This window comes from Macaca fascicularis, chromosome 19, assembly GCF_037993035.2.
Source record: "Macaca fascicularis isolate 582-1 chromosome 19, T2T-MFA8v1.1".
NCBI lineage: Eukaryota > Metazoa > Chordata > Mammalia > Primates > Cercopithecidae > Macaca > Macaca fascicularis.
This window is the reverse complement of record NC_088393.1, coordinates 14239977-14261458: the sequence shown is the minus strand read 5'-3', so window position 1 is coordinate 14261458 and position 21482 is coordinate 14239977. Positions and strand designations below refer to the sequence as shown.

The following is a 21482-nucleotide window of genomic DNA, read 5'->3' as shown; positions in this document are numbered from 1 at the left end:
AGGCCCCCAGGCAGGGCCTCGTCCTGAGGAACAATGCAGCCGTGTTCCTCCCTGTGGAGGCTGGAGGATGGAGCGGGAAAGACAGGCACACCGGGAAAGAGGGAGGGATTCAGGGAGGGCCTTGCTCCCAGGGCTACTCTGGGAGCCCGGGGAGTTTCCCAGAAGTCCCAGTGTGTGGGGGAGGGTGCCAGGAAGCCTAGGGGGAGGGGACCCAGACCCAGGGGCCGCATGGCCTGGGATCAGAAAGTCTTTTCGATGGCAGCAGGAGAAGATTAGGTAGGATAAGAGGAGGAACTTCCTAAGGCTGGAGAAGGCGCTGTGGAACTGGAGGAAGTGTGGGTTCCTGTTTGGCGGCATCCCAGGGCAATACCCAGACCTAGGACCCCCTCCCCGGGTGGGGTCTGCAGTGGCCAGTGTGCCCTGGGTCTGGGACCGAGCCCACCCCCCAAAACCGCCCCTCACCAATCTCCATTCCCAGGGGCTCAGGGCCTCCTGGGTTGCCTCTTCCTGGGCAGGGGCAGGCCTTAGACCAGTAGGGGTTCCAGAGGTGGGATGGGGGGTTAGACCCTTAGCTCCCACCCTACCCCCGCAGACAGAACCTTGGGCTTAAAACCCGGGACTGGGACCCAAGTTCAGGGGCCAGAGGGGGAAGTTGGGCTGGGTTTGGGGCCCAGGCTGATTTCGGGACAAGGAGGGAGAAAGTTGGCCTTGAGTTGGGGGACGGGACCGAGTTGGGGGACAGGACAGAGAAAGTGGGGGCGGGCCGGCTCCGGGGGCACATGACGGCGACGCCCGCCCCGCCCCGCGCCCGCCCCCTGCCCGGCCCGGGGAGGGGGGAGGAGACGAGAAGGTTTTAAAAGCGATTCGGCCCCGCGGCGGGCCGGCCAGTGAGTGGGGTGGAGCGCGGCCGGCGGCTGCCCCCGGACGATCTCGGGCCCGCCGCCCGCCCGCCTGAGCCTCGGCCGGCCCGGCCCGGGGCGGCGGCCGGAGCCCGGAGTGCGCGCCCGGCTCCCCTCCCCCCGCGGGTAAGTGGAAGTCGGGAGGGACCCGGGAGGGAGGCTGGGAGCGATCGGCGCCTCGGCGGCAGCAGCAGCGCCGGCAACTTTTCCGCGCCTGGCTCGTGGGCGGAGTGGGGGTGCGCCCGGCGGGTCCCCAAGAGCGTTGCGAGAAGCGGAGGGCGCCGCCCCGTGCGCCTTGAGCGCCCCGCCGCCCGGGGTGGGTCGGGGATCGGGGACAGTGCGTCTGACGGCGGCGGCGGTCGCGGAGTCCCGGGGCGCCCCCTACGGAGCGGGGGAAGGGCAGCCCGGCCTCTGCTCCCTTCCCAGGGGCCCCCCCACCCCGACCCCCCAGGAGACGCATGGGAATGCGGTGGGGAGGGCGGGTGCCCGCGCGACTTGTGCAGGTCAAGGTGGACAGAGAGTTGGCAGGGTGGGAGGGCTTGTGTCCTGCTCGGACATGGGGTTTGGGTTGAGGGGCTTGGATATGTATATGCCTCCCCCACTCCTAGCCCCCGACCTGGCCTTTGGACGGGAAGAATGGGTTGGGGGGTCTCTCAGAGTTCTTTGGATGGGGGCGGGGGTGGATACTGGTCCAAGTTCTTGACGTGTCACCCAGTGGGTAGAGGGAAGGTCTCTTGTTGGGCAGGGGCTGGTGGGAGCTGGGGGGGACGTCTCCTTTCCTTTCTGCTGATCCAGGAGAAAAGCGCTCATTCAAGGTTGCATAGGAAGGGAAGCCAGGTTGGGGACCAGCCCTGTGCAGCTCGGGGTCCCCGTGCCTTTTGGCTGCAGGAGGAGGTTAAAAGGGCCTAGACTGAACCCCGACTCTTCTGTCTTAGCCCCACACCCTTCTCTGATTTTAGCACTAGATTTGTCAGCCCCTTAAGCCCTCAGCCCTAACTGACCTTCCTGCCCTGCCCAGCTCAGCCCAGCCAGGCCCCAGACCCAGGGGCTTCGTGAATGTTTTGGCTGTGCAACTGGCTCCTTGTCACCTGCCCCTTTCCCAAGCCTCCCCAGCTGGCAGCCCATGACTCCTGGTCTATGAGGGTGAGGCTGGGGGCTGTGGGACCCCTGGCATAAGGGGTGTCCTCTGGCAGTCCTGCCCCAGCCGGAGGGCTGTACCCAACAGGTGCCTGGGCTTAGAGGCGAGGTGATGTTGGACACACCCTGTCCGCTCGCCCACATGCCCTGCCTGGGCCAGCCTGGGTACATGTGTTCACATGCCGATGTCCTGGGAAGGCACAGGCCCTGGGGCTGGTGCTAGCTTTGTTCTCTGATCCCGTGAGGCACCCATGGCCCTCTGCCCTTGCAGCACGTCCTCTGGGAGCTCCTTCAAGACCCCAACAGGCAGGCCTTGCCCGTGGACCTAGAGGGGGCCCTAAAATAGGTGCCGGCCTGGCCTGGGGCTGGCACGCGGAGCACATGCGTGACAGGGCGTGTCCAGAGGGTCGGGCCTGTCTGTGCTGGCCTGGCCACTGAGCCTCCGCCGACCCTTGCTTGCTGGAGAAAGACAGCAGAGGCGGATGCTTTAGGAGGGACCCTCGTGTTGTGCCCACCCTCTAACAATGCAAGTGGACGCCAGATGTTCCACGCAGACCGCAGCTGAGGGGCAGGCCCCCATCCATCTGCAATCCCAGGATAATTGGCCTGGTGGGTACACTGGGGTGACCCGCTCGCCCTGATCTAGGTGGTGCTTTGATACCTCTTAAGGCATTTTTTGGAGTTTGCCCTTCACTTTGGAAAGCTGGGTGGGGGATTCTGTCCTCCATGAATAACAGTGCCAGGAACCTTGGGCAATCTTGAGAAAACTCCTTCCTGTCCCTCTGTTTTCCATGTTGGATGTGTTTTAGGCCACAGTCAGGCCTGGCTTTTTAAAATTTTTTTATTTTTTTAAAGACTTATTCCGTGACCTTAAGTCCCAATCTGAATCTCTGAGCCTTAGTTATTCTAGCTGTAAATGGAAAGCATTCAGAAATGGGATGGAGAGAAGTGTACACTTCCCCGCTGGCCGCCTTCTTCCCTCCTAATGTCCTGGGTGGACACAGAGCTGTGTCTGGGGAAGGTGTGTCTTTTAGGGCCCGTCGCCTGGGAAGGATGTTGAGCGGAGGGTAGTGGGTGTGGGTGAGAATCCTTGGGCAGAGAAGGGCGCCGCCATGCTGGGCATGGCTGAGTCACGCTCCAGCGACGCCTTGCCCCAGGGTGCGGGAGCTGGCGCCACCCTGGGTGTGGTCACTGAGCTGTGGCCCTGGGCAGAGCAGGGCTGGGTGGTCTAGGATGTGGGGACTCGGTGCCTGGGGAATTGACTTCGAAGATGCCAAGCCCCCAGGCCTCCCGCCTGGCCTAGATTCTGGGGTCGCCCTCCAGGACCGTGGTGGCCCACACCCTGAGAATGCCTTGGGGAGCCTAGGGGCCCGGAGCCTTGGGCCTGGGAATTGGTGCGGTGAGGGAGGTGGATGGGGCCTAGACGCCAGTGACTGCATTCAAGGCCAGTGGACCCCCAAAGCCAGGCCCTCACTGCAAAATGTACCTATGTGGGGAGAAGGCAGAGGTAGACCTGATGACGGGGTGTACGACTCTACTAAAGGTTTCCAACATGAAGACGAGGGGCCCCTGGGAATTCTGTGATTGGTTTGGGAAAGATTAAAGTCTAAGGAGGGGTTAGAGTGGACTGGCCGGACGCAATGGGGGCTGGGATGTCACTTTCATGGTTCCCCTATTTATAACAAGTGATTCAGCCCTCACTTACTCACCCCTTCCTGAGCCTCCCCCCACCCCAGCCCTGGGTGGGCAGCGGGGCCCACCCACTTGTCAGTGCCCTGACTTTCCCCACCCAGTGCCAGCCTCTGAGGGCTGCCCATTGGGGCGGTTGTTATTGTCGCAGCACTGGGATTGGGGCAGAGGGGCGGGGGGCCTGGTGGTCAGGCGGCGCTTGGCCGGGCGGCCCAGGTTGGCGGCTGGCTCGAGGCCCAGCCCACGGAGCTTCTGCTGAGAGTCTGGGCCCATTAGGCAAAGCGTTAGTGACAGGCTGGGAGGGCGGGTGGCGCGGCGGGCAGGGCGGGGCCTGCAGCCCTTGGTATTTTCCGATCCCAGCTGCTCTGTGAGGGTGGAAAGTATTTGGGGACCAGGCTTGGGGGCGGAGGTGGTGGTGGCGCCCCCGGCGGAAGCTGCCCCTGATTCATTCTTGGAGCATGAGGTTGGGGGGGGTAGCGGTGCACATACATACCCGTGTGTATCTGGTCCATGCAAACGCTGTCTGGAGGGGGTATTCAGGCATACCCACATGCATTGGCTGGCTGGCGTGTCTTGGTGCAGCCTGGGGCCTGCTTTGCTCCCCAGCCCAGGGGCCCGCCCTCTCCCTCATGCCTACAGCTGCCAGGAGCTTGGTCCCCCTCTGGACGCCATCTCCCAAGAGCCTGAGAAGCGCACCGTGATTGGTAAAGGGAACCCTGGCTCCTGAGCACCTGCATGGCAGTGCCCCTTCCACTCAAGACCCAGACCTTTTCTGCCTGCGAGGATGGGGAGTGGCCTTGGCCCCGGCCCTGGGCTCTGTGCAGGGGAAACCCCACAGGAAATGAGCCTGGCCAAATGGCCGCCCTTCCCGTTCTCGTCCCTGGGACACGAATGTGCTGTCTCACTTCCGGAGGCGGCCCAGGGAGGCTGGCTGCCCTGCGGGGCCTCGCCTGCTCCCAGTTGGCGCCTCCAGACCCTAAGGGGACAGGGCTGGGCTGGGGCCTAATGGGAAAGAGTGACTGGTATGTGTGTATGTGCGTATAGGGAGGGGACAAAACAGGACATCCCTCGCCGCCTGTCTCGAAGTGGTGAGCGCCACCAGATCGGGCGGACACTGGGGTCCTTCCTGGTGTGAGACGTCCATGTTTCCGTTATCCTTTGCCTGGCAAAGACAGTAGCGGCTCTGTCGTGATCATATTTATCACTCCTGGGGTCCTCACCATGACTTATAAAGTCCATACTTATTATTATTATCCCTGTTTTGCAGATGGGGAAACTGAGGCCCAGAGAGGTTAAGTGACTTGCTCAGAGTCACTCAGCTCAGAAGCTGAAGAGCTGGGGTTTTCAAATCTGGGCAGACTTGGGCTCCAAAACTGGAGTCTGCTATCCAGGTGTTGCGCTCTTATCAAAAGAGGCTCCACTTACTAAAGAATTAGGGCGGACTTCATGCATTTGTGACTCGGGCAGTCTCACGGCACCCCTGCTTGGAGGGACCCGGATGTTAGTTTAATATTGCACTGCTGAGGTCATGAAATTTTTTTTTTCATTATTTTTTTGTCTCGTCATGTTGGCCAAGCTGGTCTCAAACTCCTGGCCCCAAGCGATCTTCCTGTCTTGGCCTCCCGAAGTGCCGGGATGACCCACTGCGCTCAGCCTGAAATCATTTTCTTTTCTTTTTTTTTTTTTTAAACTTGTTTTTGTTTATTTTAGAGATAGGGTCTTGCTCTGTCACTTAGGCTGGAGTTCAGTGGCATGATCATAGATCATGGCAGCCCCAAACTCCTGGGCTCAAGCAATCCTCCCACCTCAGCCGCCTGGGCCGCTGGGGCTACAGATGTGTATCACCTTTCCTGGCTGATGTTTTAATAAACTTTTTGTGGGCCGAACACTGTGGGTCATGCCTGTAATCCCAGCACTTTGGGAGGCTGAGGCAGGTGGATTGCTTGAGCCCAGGAGTTGGAGACCAGTCTGGGCAACATGGCGAAACCCCATCTCTCCAAAAAAAAAAAAACAAAAAAACAAACATTAGGGCCGGGTGCAGTGGCTCACTCCTGTAATCCCAGCACTTTGGAAAGCCGAGGCAGACAGATCACCTGCGGTCAAGAGGTCGAGACCAGCCTGGCCAACATGGTGAAACCCTGTCTCTACTAAAAATCCAAAAATTAGCTGGGCGTGGTGGCGGGCGCCTGTAATCCCAGTTACTTGGGAGGCTGAAGCAGGAGAATCGCTTGAACCCGGGAGGTGGAGGTTGCAGTGAGCTGAGATTGCCCCATTGCACTCCAGCCTGGGCAACAGGGTGAGATTCTGTCTCAAAAAAAAAAAAAAAGAAAAAGAAGAAGAAAGAAAGAAAAAATTAGCCAGGTGTGGTGGTGCATAGCTGTAGTTCCAGCTACCCCAGAAGCTGAGGTGAGAGGATCACTTGAACCTGGGAGGCTGAGGCTGCAGTGAGCTGTGATTGCACCCCTGCACTCTAGCTGTGGTGACAGAGCGAGACTCCGTCTCAAAAAAAAAAAAAAAAAAAAAAAAGAAAGAAAAAAAAAATTTTTTTTTGTCTTGTTGTATTGCCTGGGCTGGTCTTGAACTCCTGGCCTCAGGTGACTCTCCTGCCTCGGCCTCCCAAAGTGCTGGGATTACAGGCGTGAGCCACCATGCCTGGGCTGAAATTCTTAGTTTTCAAACTAGAGGGCCATGTGTTCATTTTGCACTGGGCCCTGAAAATTCTGTATCTCACCCTGGTGCTGGGCACTTACTGAGTGACATACACACTCGGTGACATCTCACTGGGCTGTGCAATAGAGGCTCTTGGCTCCATTTTACAGATGGAGAAACTGAGGCTTGGAGGGTCTCTGGGAAACTGTGGAGCAAGGATTTGAACTTCGGGCTGTTAGGGTGGAGAGACCTGTATCTTGGAGCTTGGATCCTGTGCTCTGGGGGCAGGGGGTGCGTGTCTAGGAGGAGACGGGGGTGCTTTGCTGCTGGCATCCGCCCTGGTGGGTGTGGGCTAAGCCCTGACCACTGAGGAGACCGGGCCACGGGGGGAGGCCCTGGTGGTTTCCTCCTGCCCTCCAGGCTTCTAGGAAGTGGCGCCAGCTGGGGTGAGATCACTTCCTCACCCGCCTGCCTGCCCCCCCTCGGCTTCCTCTCACCATGGCCCCATTTGGCCTGCCCAGGGCTCAATGAGGGCGGGGAGCTTGGCCATGCAAGTTGCTGTAGCCTCTGTGTCCTGCCTGGGCCCTCCAGGTATCTCTGCCTCTCCAGTGCTGGGGCTGGAACGGAGGGCACAGCTAGGCTCCAGCTCCCCGTGTGGTGGCTCCTGCATATGAGAAAAGGGCTTCCCTGTGATCGAAGGAAGCGTCTGGGGACCTGGAGGGGAGGTGTCCCCAAATCTCATTACCTCCTTTGCTCTCTCTCTCTCCCCTCCAGGTGCCAGCCTCTGGCCCCGCCCGGTGTCCCCCTCACCCCTGTGCCACGGCCGGCTGGGGTTCCTGGGGATGGGATTTGCTTCCTGTCACAAATCACATTGCCAGGGATTTCCAACCGACCCTGAGCTCTGCCACCGAGGATGCCGCCCGGGGACGGGGTGGCAGAGGCCCCGAAGCCTGTGCCTGGCCTGAGGAGCAGGGCTTAGCTGCTTGTGAGCAGGGTCCACACCAAGTCGTGTTCACAGTGGCTAAGTTCCGCCCCCCAGGCCCTCACCTCCTCCGGCCTTGCCGCCTGTCCCCTGCTGCCGCCTGTCTGTCTGCCATCCTGCTGCCTGGCCTCCCTGGGCTCTGCCTCCCGTGCCTACTGAGCTGAAACACAGTTGGTTTGTGCACACTGGCTCAGTTCAGCAGGAACAGGAGTCAAGCCCCCTTGGAGCCTGCAGCCCGTGGGCTGATGCTTGGAGCAGAGATGAGGGCTCAGAATCAGACCTATGTCTGGAGGAGGGATGTGGTGGGTGGGTCTGGCTGGGCCCAGATGTCTGCTGCAGGCCCTGATCCCCAACTCTGCAACTGGGGACCCCTCCATGGCCACAGCTCAGGCTGGGCTGTGGTGCCAGCGTGGACAGGTGGGTGAGTGGGTGGCCCTTCCATTAAAAGGGAAGCCAGCTGTGTCCTCTCCCAGGAGGCTTGGCCCCTCCTCTCCCAAGCCTGGCAGGGGCACTGGCCTGGCCCACACCTTCCTAGCAGCCAGTTACCCAAGAGGAAGCTGCCTTGGGCCTCCAGACCGTTAAATGCCAACTCCTGGCTTCCGGTATCAGGCTGGGCTGACCAGACCTGGCCCCTTCTTGCTGGGTCCTGCAGTTTTCTAACTTGCGGGGAGGAGCAGTGACACCCACCCCACATGTAGGGCATGGAACAAGGTCCATGTGGACCCAGAAGGGACACAAAAGCGGGTCTGCTTAGTCCTGGGGCGCTGGGAACTAAGCTGGGAATAGCTGATCCTCCCTGCCTTCAGGGGGTTCTCAGGGCAGGGAAGAGTTAGGACTCTGTTTTTTTTGTTTTGTTTTTTTTTTTTTGGGAGACAAAGTCTCGCTCTGTCTGCCAGGCTGGAGTGCCATTGCACGTCTCAGCTCACTGCAACCTCTGCCTCCTGCGTTCAAGCGATTCTCCTGCCTCAGCCTCCTGAGTAGCTGGGATTACAGGTGCCTGCCACCATGCCTGGCTAATTTTTGTATTTTTAGTAGAGACGGAGTTTCACCATGTTGGCCAGGCTGGTCTCGAACTCCTGACCTCAGGTGATCTGCCCGCCTCAGCCTCCCAAACTGTTGGGATTACTGGCGTGAGCCACTGCGCCCGGCCAATTTTTTTTATGTTTTGTAGAGACAGGATTTTGCCATGTTACCCTGGCTGGTCTTGAACTCCTGGCCTCAAGCAATCCGCTCGTCTTAGCCTCCCAAAGTGCTGGTATTACAGGGGTGAGCCACCGTGCCTGGCCTTTTTTTGTTTGTTTCTGAGATGGAGTCTCACTCTGTTGCTCAGGCTTGAAGTACAGTGGCGTGATCTTGCCTCACTGCAACCTCCGCCTCCTGGGTTCAAGCGATTCTCCTGCCTCAGCCTCACGAGTAGCTGGGCTTACAGGTGCCCACCACCATGCCCGGCTGATCTTTGTATTTTTAGTAGAGACGGGGTTTCACCATCTTGGCCAGGCTGGTGTGATCATGGCTTATTGCAACCTTGAATGCCAGGGCACAAGTGATCCTCCTGCCTTAGCCTCCCCAGTAGCTGGGACTACAGGTAATGCACCACCGCACCTGGCTAAGTGTTTTAAATTTTTTGTAGAGATGCGGGGGGACAGGTCTCACTATGTTGCCCAGGCTGTTCTGGAACTCCTGGCCACAAGCCATCCTCCCACCTTTGCCTCCCAACGCGCCGGAATTACAGGTGTGAGCCACCGTGCCTGGCCTCTCTCCATTACCTTGAAATCAGATGGGAGGAGGCTTTTTTCTGGATGGGACTGAGGAGGCACAATGAAGTCCGCCAGGTCATCGGGGCTAGGCCGTTGTCCTTTTCCCCACCCTGGGTAGGCGTGGACAGAAGCTTGCTTGGGATGGGATGGAGAGGAGAGATCGTGCTGTGTGTCATGTCTGTTGTTCAAGTAAATAAAAGTTGCCCTGACTTCATTCCTGAAGGTCTGGTCTGTGATTCACTCCTGCCTCCCATCGCTTTCAGCTTTTGATTGGCTTCAGCTTTTGATTGGCTTGGCACTCTGGGCTCCTGCCTGCCCATCCCTACCCCACTTGCTCTGAGGACAGCAGCAGGGTGCCCCGTGCTTGGAAAGGTGACCTTGGGGGTGTCCTGGATTGTGGGGTGACCATGAGGGAAACCCTAGACTGGAGAGATTTTCACATCGCTGATCAAGGGAGGATGGAAGCTGATCTGAAGTGGTGGTGGTGGGGTGACCCTGAGGGAAACGCTGGGCCTGAGGGGTGACATGTGGCGATAACTAGGATTTGAGGGTCTTGAGCTAGGGACATTTGGGGGCAACTTGGACCTACGGGATTACTCGGGCCTCAGGGGAAGATTTGGGGTGCCTGGTATCTGAGAATGCTGGGGGGGAACTTGGGTTTGAGGGATGTGACATGAAGGAAACCCCAGTTCTTAAGGGGGACATTTGGATGTGGCTGGGACCTGCGTGATGCCCTAGGTACATGGGAACATTCGTGGGTGAGTGACACCTGAGGGGCACAGTAAAGAGTCCCCCAGATCCAAAGGCGGCAGGGACCACAAGGGGGTGCACTCCGGGCTCTCCACCCACCTCCATCGTCCCAGACCTCCAGGCGGCGCCACGGAGCGCGCGGGGCAGTCCCGGGTCCGCCCGCACATACCTGCGGGATTACGCGCGGCGGGGCAGGAGGTGGGGCCGTCTCCGATTGGTCCACTCGAGCGGAGGGGCGGTGCCAAAAGCCAATCCCCGTGCCCAGCGCCGCCAAAGTCCCGCCCCCGACTGTGGGCTCCACCTTCTAGCGGCTGGCCCCGCCACTCCGGGAAGCCTCTGTCCTCTCCTGCCCCGGCTCTGACAGTGATCCAGACACAGTACTTCCATTCGTCCAAAAGAGAGGAAGGCCCCGAGGAAACTGCTTTTCGGGGAGCCAGGGACTTTACACAACCACGGGCTTTCTCGACGTTCCTTGGATCCCTCACTCTATTTGGCGATTGGGAGCCTCTTCAGTGGTGCAAGATCCCAGACACGCCCTGGCCACGTCCCCTGGCGAGCGTCCACGCGCCGACCACGCCCACTCCGTTTTTCTTCTCTTGGCCAGCGCCCCGCCCACCGAGGTCGAGTCTAAACTCGGGGTGTCTTCCACATCCAGCTGCACCCAACACTTGCCACAGCCTCCCATGCTCAGCAATTTGGAGACAAGGACCCCCAATATTGGTGTCTGGAGCCAGGGCGCTCCCCACCCCCATCTTGACCCTTCCCAGGGGCTCAAGGGCCCTGCAGCCAGGGGTGGGAAGGGGTCAGTGGCTGCAACCAGGTCCTAAATCAAACGTCCTAGCTGGTGCCCTTTTTTTTTTTTTTTGGAGACGGAGTCTCGCTCTGTCGCCCAGGCTGAAGTGCAGTGGCGCGATCTCGGCTCACTGCAAGCTCTGCCTCCCGGATTCACGCCATTCTCCTGCCTCAGCCTCGCAAGTAGCTGGGACTACAGGCGCCCGCCACCACGCCCGGCTAATTTTTTTTGGTATTTTTAGTAGAGACGGGGTTTCACCGTGTTAGCCAGGATGGTCTCGATCTCCTGACCTCGTGATCCGCCCGCCTTGGCCTCCCAAAGTGCTGGGATTACAGGCGTAAGCCACCACACCCAGCCGCTGGGTGCCTTTTCTTTCCACTTTGCAACCTCAGTTTTCTCATCTGTAAAATGGAAAAGATAATCCTACCAACTCATAGGGCTGTGGTGACAATTAAATGACATCGGTAACGCATTCGGCCCTGTGCTCCCTCATGGTGAGCTGTCCATCCCTGTTTTGAAATATTTACATAAGGCCTGGCGCGGTGGCTTACGCTTGTAATCCCAGCACTTTGGGAGGCTGAGGAGGGCAGATCACCTGAGGTCAGGTGTTCGAGACCAGCCTGGCCAACATGGCGAAACCCCGTCTCTACTAAAAATACAAAAATTAGCCGGGTGTGGTGGCACATGCCTGTAATCCCAGCTACTCCGGAGGCTAAGGCAGGAGAATCGCTTGAACCTGGGAGGCAGAAGGTTGGAGTGAGCCCAGATCGTGCTACTGCACTCCAGCCTGGGCAACAGAGCAAGACAATAAAAAGAGAAATATTTACGTAAGTACCATGGAATGAAGCCAGCAGTCGCTCCCATCCCACCCCTTGCTTGACGCTGCACCCAGAAATGAGGTTTTTTTTTTTTTTTTTTTGTAGAGGAAACGGGGTGGGAGACACACCCCAGTCTCAAAATTAAAAAGAAAAAGCTCTGTTCAGTCTTTAAAAAAAAAAAAAAAAAGGACATATAATACACCGTTCAATAAATAGAAAAAAAGTTACAAAATGATGTGATCTTTTGTCCTTAATATACAGAAGGGAGATGTGGGGGTGACTGGGGGGGTGATGTTCTCCCTTCTCCTCCCTGGGTCAAGGTGGGGGAAAGGAAGGATGGCCAAAGAGAGACGGCGGCAGGGACTTAGGTGCGGAGAGAAAGGCAGGTAAGTGCCAGGAAAAATGAAAACAGAGTATGAAGGGGCGAAGCAGAAAGACAGGAGGAGAAAGGGTGAAAAGAGAGCCAGAAAAACGCCAAGATGCAGGTCTCTTTCCTTTCCCGATCGGGGGTGGGGTCTCTGGCTCTCTCTCATTTGTGTCCCCCCACCCCAGGTTGGGAGGGGCAGTGTGAGCCTCGCTCAGTTCCTGAGTTGTACGTCCAGTGACTAGCAGGTGAGAGGAGAGGGCAGCAATGACTTCCCTAACCCTGAGCCCACCCTGGGACCCTAGTGCCCAAGGAAATGGGGGTCCTGGCCACACAGGAGGATAAGGGGGTGAGGTATGAGGCTGAGGCCTGAGGCCTCTTCAATTCCTTCAGTGGGGGTGAGCCATTGGTCCGGGCTGGGCAGCCACTTTGGAGGTGGCATAACGGGGGGCCCTGAGGAGTAAGGGGTGGGGGAGGACCCCTGGCCACCCAGGGTGGGGTTGGGGGAAAATGTGCTACATTGATTTAGAGGGCTGATTTCTGGAAAGTCCTGCCTCCCAGCTTCCCTCCTGGAGCCCAAGCCAGTCTGGGTAAGGGGAGTTTCTCTATTGCTTTTGGGGGGCCCAAAGTGGGGTCATACCAGCAGCCCAAGGACACACCCCTTCTAAGCTTCTGGGTGGTAGTATGGCTTCGGCTTCTGGAGTCTTGCACACTTGCTCACACACTCCCAGGCACACATGTGGCAGGATGCCCCTTCCCCTGCCCCCCATCTCCAGCCGGGCTCCTTCCCTGACTTAATAATACTGAAATGCCACGTGGGCCTCATTGGAGAGCAAGGGTGGGGGACGCAGGGGCGAGGGGGATCCCCACTCCCACGCACCCCACTGCCCCTCAACCAAAACGCTCCCGCACCAAAAGCATGAGTTTCTTCTTGCCCTTGTAGGTCTGTTTGAGGTTCTCCAAGAACTGTGCGAACTGGAGGTGCCCGTCGGGCGCCAGCAGGAAGGTCTCCCGGGCCTTGCCCAGGAATTCAATGAAGTCCCCATAGTGCCGCGGGCTGATGTGCGTGAGGCGCGAGTGGCTGGTGGTGATGTAGGCGGTGACTGCCGCATCCAGGAGCTGGCAGAGCGGCGCCCGGTCAGCACCCAGTGGCTTGGTGGCCCGGCGTGCCCCTAAGGGGCCCAGGCCGGGCGCCGAGAGAGTCCAGCGGCGCAGAATATCGGACAGCATTGGGGCACAGTGGATGCTGCGGATGATGAGGGGGACGATGGCAGAGAGCTCGTGCCGGCCCAGGGAGTGGCTGAGCGAGCAGGCCCAAAGCACGTCGTTGACGGCAGGGTGGCTGTCCTGGTTGAAGGCAATGCTGAGCTGCGCCAGGGCCAGCGTTGCCAGCTTGTAGGCCCGGAGCGGCAGCCCGCGGTGCTCCATATAGCGGGCCACAGTGAAGAGGTGGGCGTGGCCCAGGCCGCCGGCCGCCGCGTCCAGCACGATCTGGTAGGCCGCCTCGAAGGCCGAGTGGTTCTTCTCACACAGGGTCAGGGCAGGCAAAGCGCAGTTCTGAGGATCCTTCATGGCGCACTGCAAGGCCAGGGTGCGGGCGCAGGCCCAGAGCTCCTCCCTCCGGGGTGTGTCCAGCTGCAGTCGCAGCAGAGTGGCGTGTGTGGTGCCCGTCACTGCTACGATAGTGGCCGCCTCCACCGGTGTGAATAGGGAATACCAGTTCTGCATGATATTCATCAGGGCTTGCGGGCCTGGTGGGAGGTGAGGGGGGAAATCCATCAGGAGAGGGGGCAGAGACATGTGTATGTATGCGTGGGTTAACCATGACACTGTCACCTCCACTTCCACCTACACACCATGCTGAACAGAAACTTCCTCTCCAAATCACCAGGGTGCAGCTGGACCAGGTGGGAATGACCCGTGTAGAAGGCTAAGCTTTGGAGCCTCTTTCTGCACCCGCCTCACCCCGCTGCAGCCACACTAGCCTGGCCAGTCTCTAGGCCTCTGTCCAGCTCCATCGGCCGGCCGGCCATTCCCTCCTGGCCAAGCCCTGAGCATAGGCTGGAATCGGGGAAGAGTCTCTACTTCTCTGTCCCTTTTTTTTTTTTTTTTTTTTTTTTGAGGTGGAGTCTCGCTCTGTTGCCCAGGCTGGAGTGCAGTGGCGCGATCTCGGCTCACTGCAAGCTCTGCCTCCCGGGTTCAAGCCATTCTCTTGCCTCAACCTCCCGAGTAGCTGGGACTACAGGCGCCGGCCACCATGCCCAGCTAATTCGTTAATATTTTTAGTAGAGACAGGGTTTCACCCTGTTAGCCAGGATGGTCTGGATCCCCTGACCTTGTGATATGCCCGTTCTGAGATGGAGTCTTGCTCTGTCACCCAGGCTGGAGTGCAGCAGCGAGTTCTTGGCTCACTGCAACCTCCGTCTCCTGGGTTCCAGAAATTCTCCTGCCTCAGCCTCCCAAGTAGCTGGTATTACAGGCACATATCACCACACCTGGGTAATTTTTGCATTTTTAGTAGAGATGGGATTTTGCCATGTTGGCTAGGCTGGTCTCCAACTCCTGACCTCAAGTGATCCACCTGCCTCAGCCTCCTAAAGTGCTAGGATTACAGGGGTGAGCCACGGCGCCCGGCCCTCTTTACTTTTATTAAACAATTTTTTAGAGACAGGGTCTCACCCTGCCACTCAGGCTGGAGTGCAGTGGTACAGTCGCAGCTGACTGCAGCCTCAATCTCCTGGGCTCAAGTGATTTTCTCACCTCAGCCCCCCCGATAGTTGGGACTATAGGTGGGTGCCACCACGCCTGGCTTGCTTCTCTCTCTCTTTTTTTTTTCCCCCAGAGGGGGTTTTCCTCTGTCGCACAGGCTGGAGTGCAGTGGCACAATCATGGCTAACTGTAGCATTGATCTCCTGGGCTCAAGCGATCCTCCTGCCTCAGCCTCCCAAGCAGGTGGAACTATAGGCATGTGCCACCATGCCCAGCTAGTTTTTAATTTTCTGTAGAGATGGGGTATCACTATGTTACCCAAGCTGCTCTTGAACTCCTGGGCTCAAGTGATCCTCCCGCTTTGGCCTCCCAAAGTGCTGGGATTACAGGCGTGAGCCACCGCGCCCAGCTGCTTCTCTCTTTCTTGTCTGTCTGGTTCTCTCAGTGCCCTCTGCAGAACCAGAACAGCGAGGTGGGTTGCAGGTCCCCTTAGGGGCTCTCACCAATCTCTGTGGCACAGCTGACCAGCCAGCGCACCATCTCCCTCCGCCGCCAGGTCATTATGTTCAGAGTCATCCGCATCACCTGCAGGGTAGGGGTGGGGAGAAGGGGGTTAGCCCGAGTCTTGGGCTGGCCTATGGAGGGGCATTGGGAGATGGAGGACCCCAGAAACACTTGGAGGTTAAAGCTGAACCAATGAACCTGGGTAAGTGATCTCAACTCTCTAGGCATCAGTTTCCTTACTTAGAAAAATGGAGATAAAATAGTATCTGTCATAGGATTGTTGTTTTGCTGTTTTTGTTTTTGTTTGTTTGTTTTCTGAGATGGTTTGTTTGTTTTGTGAGATGGAATCTTGCTCTGTCATCCAGACTGGAGTGCAGTGACGCGATCTTGGCTCACTACAACCTCCGCCTCCCAAGTTCAAACAATTCTCCTGCCTCAGCCTCCCAAGTAGCTGGGATTACAGGCGCCTGCCACCATGCTCAGCTAATTTTTATACTTTTAGTAGAGACGGGGTTTCACCGTGTTAGCCAGGATGGTCTCAATCTCCTGACCTTGTGATACGCCAGCGTCAGCCTCCCAAAATGCTGGGATTGCAGGAGTGAGCCACTGCGCCTGGCCTTTTTTTTTTTTCCTTTTTGAGATGGAGTCTTGCTCTGTCACCCAGGCTGGAGCGCAGTGGTTCAATCTTGTCTCACTGCGTGCTCTGCCTCCCAGGTTCAGGCCATTCCTCCTACCTCAGCCTCCTGAGTAGCTGGGACTACAGGCACCTGCCACCACACCCAGCTCATTTTTTGTATTTCTTTTAGTAGAGACGGGGTTTCACCGTGTTAGCCAGGGTGGTCTCGATCTCCTGACCTCGTGATCTGCCGCCTTAACCTCCCAAAGTACTGGGATGACAGGCATGAGCCACCGCGCCCGGCTTCCTTTTTTTTTTTTTTTTTTTGAGGGTCTCACTCTGTCACCCAGGCTGGAGTGCAGTTGTGGTCTCTCGGCTCACTGTAACCTACACCTCCTGGGTTCATGTGATTCTCCTGCCTCAGCCTCCCAAGTAGCTGGAATTACAGGCGCCCATAACCACCTGCGGCTAATTTTTGGTAGAGATGGGTTTTCACTGTGTTGGCCAGGCTGGTCTTGAACTCCTGGCCTCAAGCGATCCACCTCGGCCTCCCAAAGTGCTGGGATTACAGGTGCGAGTCACAGCACCTGGCCCCAATTTCTTTTTTCTTTTTCTTTTTTTTTTTTTTTTTTTGAGACGGAGTCTCGCTTTGTCGCCCAGGCTGGAGTGCAGTGGCCGGATCTCAGCTCACTGCAAGCTCCGCCTCCCGGGTTCGGGCCATTCTCCTGTCTCAGCCTCCTGAGTAGCTGGGACTACAGGCGCCCGCCACCTCGCCCGGCTAGTTTTTTGTATTTTTTAGTAGAGACGGGGTTTCACCGTGTTAGCCAGGATGGTCTCGATCTCCTGACCTAGTGATCCGCCCGTCTCGGCCTCCCAAAGTGCTGGGATTACAGGCTTGAGCCACCGCGCCCGGCCTTCTTTTTTCTTTTCTGCTTTTTCTTTTAGAGTTGGGGTCTTCTTGCTCTGTAACCTGGGGTGCAGTGGTGTGATCATAGCTCACTGCTGCAGCCTCAAATTCCTGGCCTCAGGTAATCCTCCTGCCTCAGCCTCCTGAGGAGCTGGGACTACAGGGGTGCACCATCACATCTGGCTAATTTTTAGTTTTTTTTTTTTTTTTGAGACGGAGTCTTGCTTGTCGCCCAGGCTAGAGTGCAGTGGCGCGATCTCGGCTCACTGCAAGCTCCACCTCCCGGGTTCACGCCATTCTCCGGCCTCAGCCTCCCGAGTAGCTGGAACTACAGGCGCCCGCCACCACGCCTGGCTAATTTTTTGTATTTTTATAGAGTCAGGGTTTCACCGTGTTAGCCAGGATGGTCTCTATCTCCTGACCTTGTGATCTGCCTGCCTCGGCCTCCCAAAGTGCTGGGATTACAGGCATGAGCCACCGTGCCCGGCCCTAAAGTTTTTTTTTTAGAGACAGGGGTCTCACTATGTTTTCCAGGCCAATCTCAAACTCCTGGCCCCAAGCAATCCTCCCATCTTGGCCTCCCAAAATGCTGGGATTACAGGTGTGAGCCACTGTGCCCGGCCCTATTCCTTATCTTCTTAGTGAACTTCTGCCACCCTCTGAGGCCCCACCCCCACAGGTCTCTTACCTGTCTATTCCTGCAGTCTCCGCCCTCCTCCAGGTCCCATGGGACCCATACCCTACGGACGACTTCTTTCCAGCAAGCTGCACCCAAGATTTGCCCTTGCAGTACCACCCTTTGTTTGGCCCCTGGGGATGACCCAGACGCTCAGCTGCAGGCCCTGCATACAGGACTTTTTTTTTTTTTTTTTTTTCATGAGACAGAGTCTTGCTCTGTCCTTCAGGCTGGAGTGCAGTGGCGTGATTTCGGCTCACTCCAACCTCTGCCTCCCGGGTTCAAGCGATTCTCCTGCCTCAACCCGAGTAGCTGGGATTACAGGTGCGTGCCACCACGCTTGGCTAATTTTTGTATTTTTAGTAGAGATGGGGTTTCATCATGTTGGCCAGGCTAGTCTCGAACTCCTGGCCTCGTGATCTGCCCGCCTCGGCCTCCCAAAGTGCTGGGATTACAGGTGTGGGCAACCACACCCTGCCGCATACAGGACTTTCAACCACAGACCCCACCCCTAGAGTTGGCTGGCATCTCATCTTCAGGACCTTACCCAGGGCCAGCCTCTCAGTGGTGAATCCCTTTCCATAGATGGGCGATCCTCTTCAGGCCCCGCCCCCAAGGAAGCTCCTTATTGGTAGGCTCTGTCCCACCCTCGGCTTCAAACCCACCCATCCATGATCTTTAACCAATAGCACATCACTCCCAAGCCCCACCCCCAGATTTCGCTTGCTATCCATCCGCTGGCTTGCAGGCCCTGCCTCTCTGCTCCAGTGACAACTCTCCCCTAGACCTCAGTCTCCTCCATAGGTGGATTCTATTAATAATTCATAGGCTTCACCCCTAATGGGGACCCCATTCCCACACTCCCAAGTCTTACAGACCTTGCCCTTCTGTGGCTCTGCCCCCAAAGGTGAGGTTGACAGTCAGGCCCCACCTGCAGAGGTGTGGCCCACATGCAGACCCCATCGCCGAGACACGATTCATCTAATCCCCATTCCCAGGGGAGTGGCTCACTCATGCCACGCCCCCAAGGAAGTGGCCCACTCATGCCACGCCCTCAGAGGTGTGGCTCACTCACAGTCCCCGCCCCAAGGGAGTGGCTCTCGCTCAGGCCCCACCCCTGAGGAACAGCTCGGGCAAAAGCGGGGTCCCCAGCGAAGTGGCTCACTCACAGCCCATGCCCCCGGAGGCGCAGCTCACAATCAATCCTGGCCCCAAGCCAGCATCGCCCTCCCGCATCCACCTGGCAGCCCTCACCTGCAGCCCCAGCTCCAGTGCGATGCCCAGCAGCGTGGTGTCTGGTGGGGCGCTAACCGGGGTGGCTGTCTTGCAGGCGTCTTGCGCCAGCTTGAAGAGCAGGGCGGGAGAGTGGATGTTCTGCTGGATGGAGCCCAGTACCGCGTGTAGCCACTTGGGGTCTCCTGGGTGAAGGGAGGGACAGAGGACACCGTCAGGTACACCCTAGCACCAGCCTTTGACAACCACCCGACCTGTTCACACAGATCCTTCCACCCAGAGACACGTGTGAGTGTAGAGGGATGTGTACTGGGCAATGGTTCTGTGAAGATTCAGACCTCAGCGCCCCCAGGCCTTGCCAATTATCTCCTCTGTGGCCCTTTCCTGTTACAGAAAGCCACCTAGGGGCAGGGCGCAGTGGCTGCTCACACCTGTAATCCCATCACTTTGGGAGGCCTAGGTGGGCGGATCACTAGGTCGAGTTCGAGACCAGCCTGGCCAACATGGCAAAACCCCGTCTACAAAAATTAGCTGGGCATGGTGGCGGGCGCCTGTAATCCCAGCTACTTGGGAGGCTGAGGCACGAGAATCACTTGAACCCGGGAGGCACAGGCTGCAGTGAGCTGATATCGCACCACTGCACTCCAGCCTGGGTGACAGAGCAATATCCATCTCAAAAAAAAAAAAAGAAAAAAGAAAAGAAAGCCACCTAGGGATCCTGTGGACCTCTCCCTCATCTCAAGGGCATCGGGTGCACACCCAGAATGCCTGGGTTCAAATTCTGGTCCTGCCACCCACTAGCTGTGTGACCCTGAGTAAGTCACTTTACCTCTCTGTGCCCTGGCTGCCCCATCTGTAAAATGGGTAACACTCAGGCAATGGAACCCACCTCACAGGGTGGTGGTGGGCCCATACTTGGCAAGGCCTTAACATGGCAAGGAGCTGCTCAAATGTTAGCTTTTATTATTATTTTGAGATGGAGTTTTGCTCTTGTTGTCCAGGCTGGAGTGCAGTGGTACAGTCTCGGCTCACTGCAACCTCTGTCTCCCGGGTTCACGCGATTGTCCTGCCTCAGCCTCCCCAAGTAGCTGAGATTACAGGTGCCCGCCACCACGCCCAGCTAATTTTCGTATTTTTAGTAGACACAGGATTTCACCATTTGGCCAGGCTGGTCTTGAATTCCTGACCTCAGGTGATCCCCCTGCCTTGGCCTCCCAAAGTGCTGGGATTACAGGTGTGCGCCACTGTGCCTGGCTAATTTTTGCATTTTTAGTAGAGACGGGGTTTTACCATATTGGCCAGGCTGTTCTTGAACTCCTGGCCTCAAGTGATTTGCTGGTCTCAAACTCCCGGCATCAAGTGATTTGCCCTCCTCAGCCTCCTAAAGTGCTGGGATTACAGGCATGAGCTACCGTGCTCAGCCAATAATGAGGTTTGGATGAGGTCATGAAGTTCAGGTACTCATGAGAGGGTTACTGACCTTAGAAGAAGATACACTGGAGAAATTTAACTTTTCCTCTGGGTCTCTCCTCTCTCCCTCTTCTCTTTCTTCTCTCTCTCCTCTCTGTTACCTGACTCCTCTCTCTGTCCCCCTCCTACTATCTCTTTGTCCCTCTCTCTCTCTCCCCACCTCCTCTCTCTCACTTTCCTCTCTACTCATCCCTCCACTCCCCCCAACTCTCAACACAGCAAGAAGGCAGCCGTCTGTAAGCTGGGAAGAGAGCCCTCACCAGGAACTAGCCATACTGACGTAGTGATCTTAGACTTCTAGCCTCCAGAAATGTGAGAAAATAAATTTTTGTTGTTGAAGTCCCGCAGTCTCTGGTGTTTTGTTACGGCAGCCTGAGCTAAGACACCAGCTACCTGCATGGCTCCACCTCACCTTCCAGTCTCTGCTTAAATGTTCACCTGTTTTATTCCACTCCATGGTACTTGTTCCTGTCTCATTTACTGCATCACTTGCTTCTCCCCACTAGAATGTCATTCCACAGGGCAGGGGATCTGGGACAGTTTTGCCACCTGCTACATCCCCAGCACCTGAGACAGTGTCTGGTATATATAGGAGGCGCTCAAGGAATGTGGGTGGAATTTCGTGAAAGGATAAGAGGAAGTAGGAAAGTTAAGAGGGAAGGAAGAAGGAGATGACAGAGGAGGAAGATAAAGGAATCAGGACAGCTGCCACCCTCACCCTTGGCGGCTGTCAACATGGTGGAAGCCAGTTCACACTGGCGGGTCTCCAGGTGGCCAAGGATGAACCAGCGGGGGAAGCGGTTGCTCATGATGGAGTCCAGTGGGCTGGGATGAGGTTCTCCAGCAGGAAATGCTGTCTCCAGTACAGGCAGCCTGGGTAAGAGGAGAAGTGAGCCATGGTGAGGTGGGTCTGTTGTCCCCATTCTCTCTAGGAGACAGAGAAGCCTCCTGTCTTGGCCTCCCCACTTCAGCCAGCAGAGCCCTGACAACTCAAGATGGTGGAAGATGTGTGTGCAAGATGTTCACTGCAGTGTTGTTTATAAATTGATACATTTACTTATTTTAGAGACAGGGTCTCACTCCGTCACCCAGGCTGGAGTCCTGTGGTGCAATCATAGCTCACTGCAGCCTTGAACTTCTGGGCTCAAGTGATCCTCCCATTTCAGCATCCTGAGTAGCTGGGACTACAGGCATGTGCCACCATACCTGGCTTTTTTCTTTTTGAGACCGAGTTTCGCTCTTGTTGCCCAGGCTGGAGTGCAATGGCGCGATCTCGGCTCACTGCAACCTCACCTCCCTGGTTTAAGCGATTCTGCTGCCTCAGCCTCCCGGGTAGCTGGGATTACGAGCCATGCGCCACCACGCCCGGTTAATTTTGTATTTTTAGTACAGATGGGGTTTCTCCATGTTGGTCAGGCTGGTCTTGAACTCCTGACCTCAGATGATCTGCCTGCCTCAGTCTCCTAAAGTGCTGGGATTACAGGTGTGAGCCACCAAGCCCAGCCTTTTCTTTCCCTTTCTTCTCTTCT

The 21482-nt window shown here is 57.2% G+C and overlaps 1 protein-coding gene and 1 long non-coding RNA gene across 6 annotated transcripts in view; one reads left to right on the top strand and one right to left on the bottom strand.

Moving 5' to 3' along the window:
- Window positions 1-882: 882 nt before the first annotated feature.
- On the top strand, window positions 883-20674 carry LOC135968611 (uncharacterized). The gene is made up of 3 exons (XR_010583530.1): window positions 883-1025; window positions 17460-17574; window positions 20173-20674. It is a non-coding gene; the product is annotated as an uncharacterized lncRNA (long non-coding RNA).
- Window positions 11686-21482, bottom strand: part of ZSWIM4 (zinc finger SWIM-type containing 4) — a 38739-nt gene continuing 28942 nt past the window's right edge. For 3 of the 5 annotated variants that reach the window (XM_005588204.5, XM_045381203.3, XM_045381204.3), the window contains 4 exons: window positions 20672-20826; window positions 18505-18668; window positions 15051-15132; window positions 11686-13589 (listed from right to left, as the gene is read on the bottom strand). In XM_005588204.5, the coding sequence (XP_005588261.3) occupies window positions 12730-13589; window positions 15051-15132; window positions 18505-18668; window positions 20672-20826 (1261 nt within the window). In that variant the 3' untranslated portion in view covers window positions 11686-12729. Of the gene's footprint in view, window positions 13590-15050; window positions 15133-18504; window positions 18669-20671; window positions 20827-21482 lie in introns of those variants that run through there. The other 2 variants (XM_074026107.1, XM_074026108.1) reach the window with 2 other exon arrangements.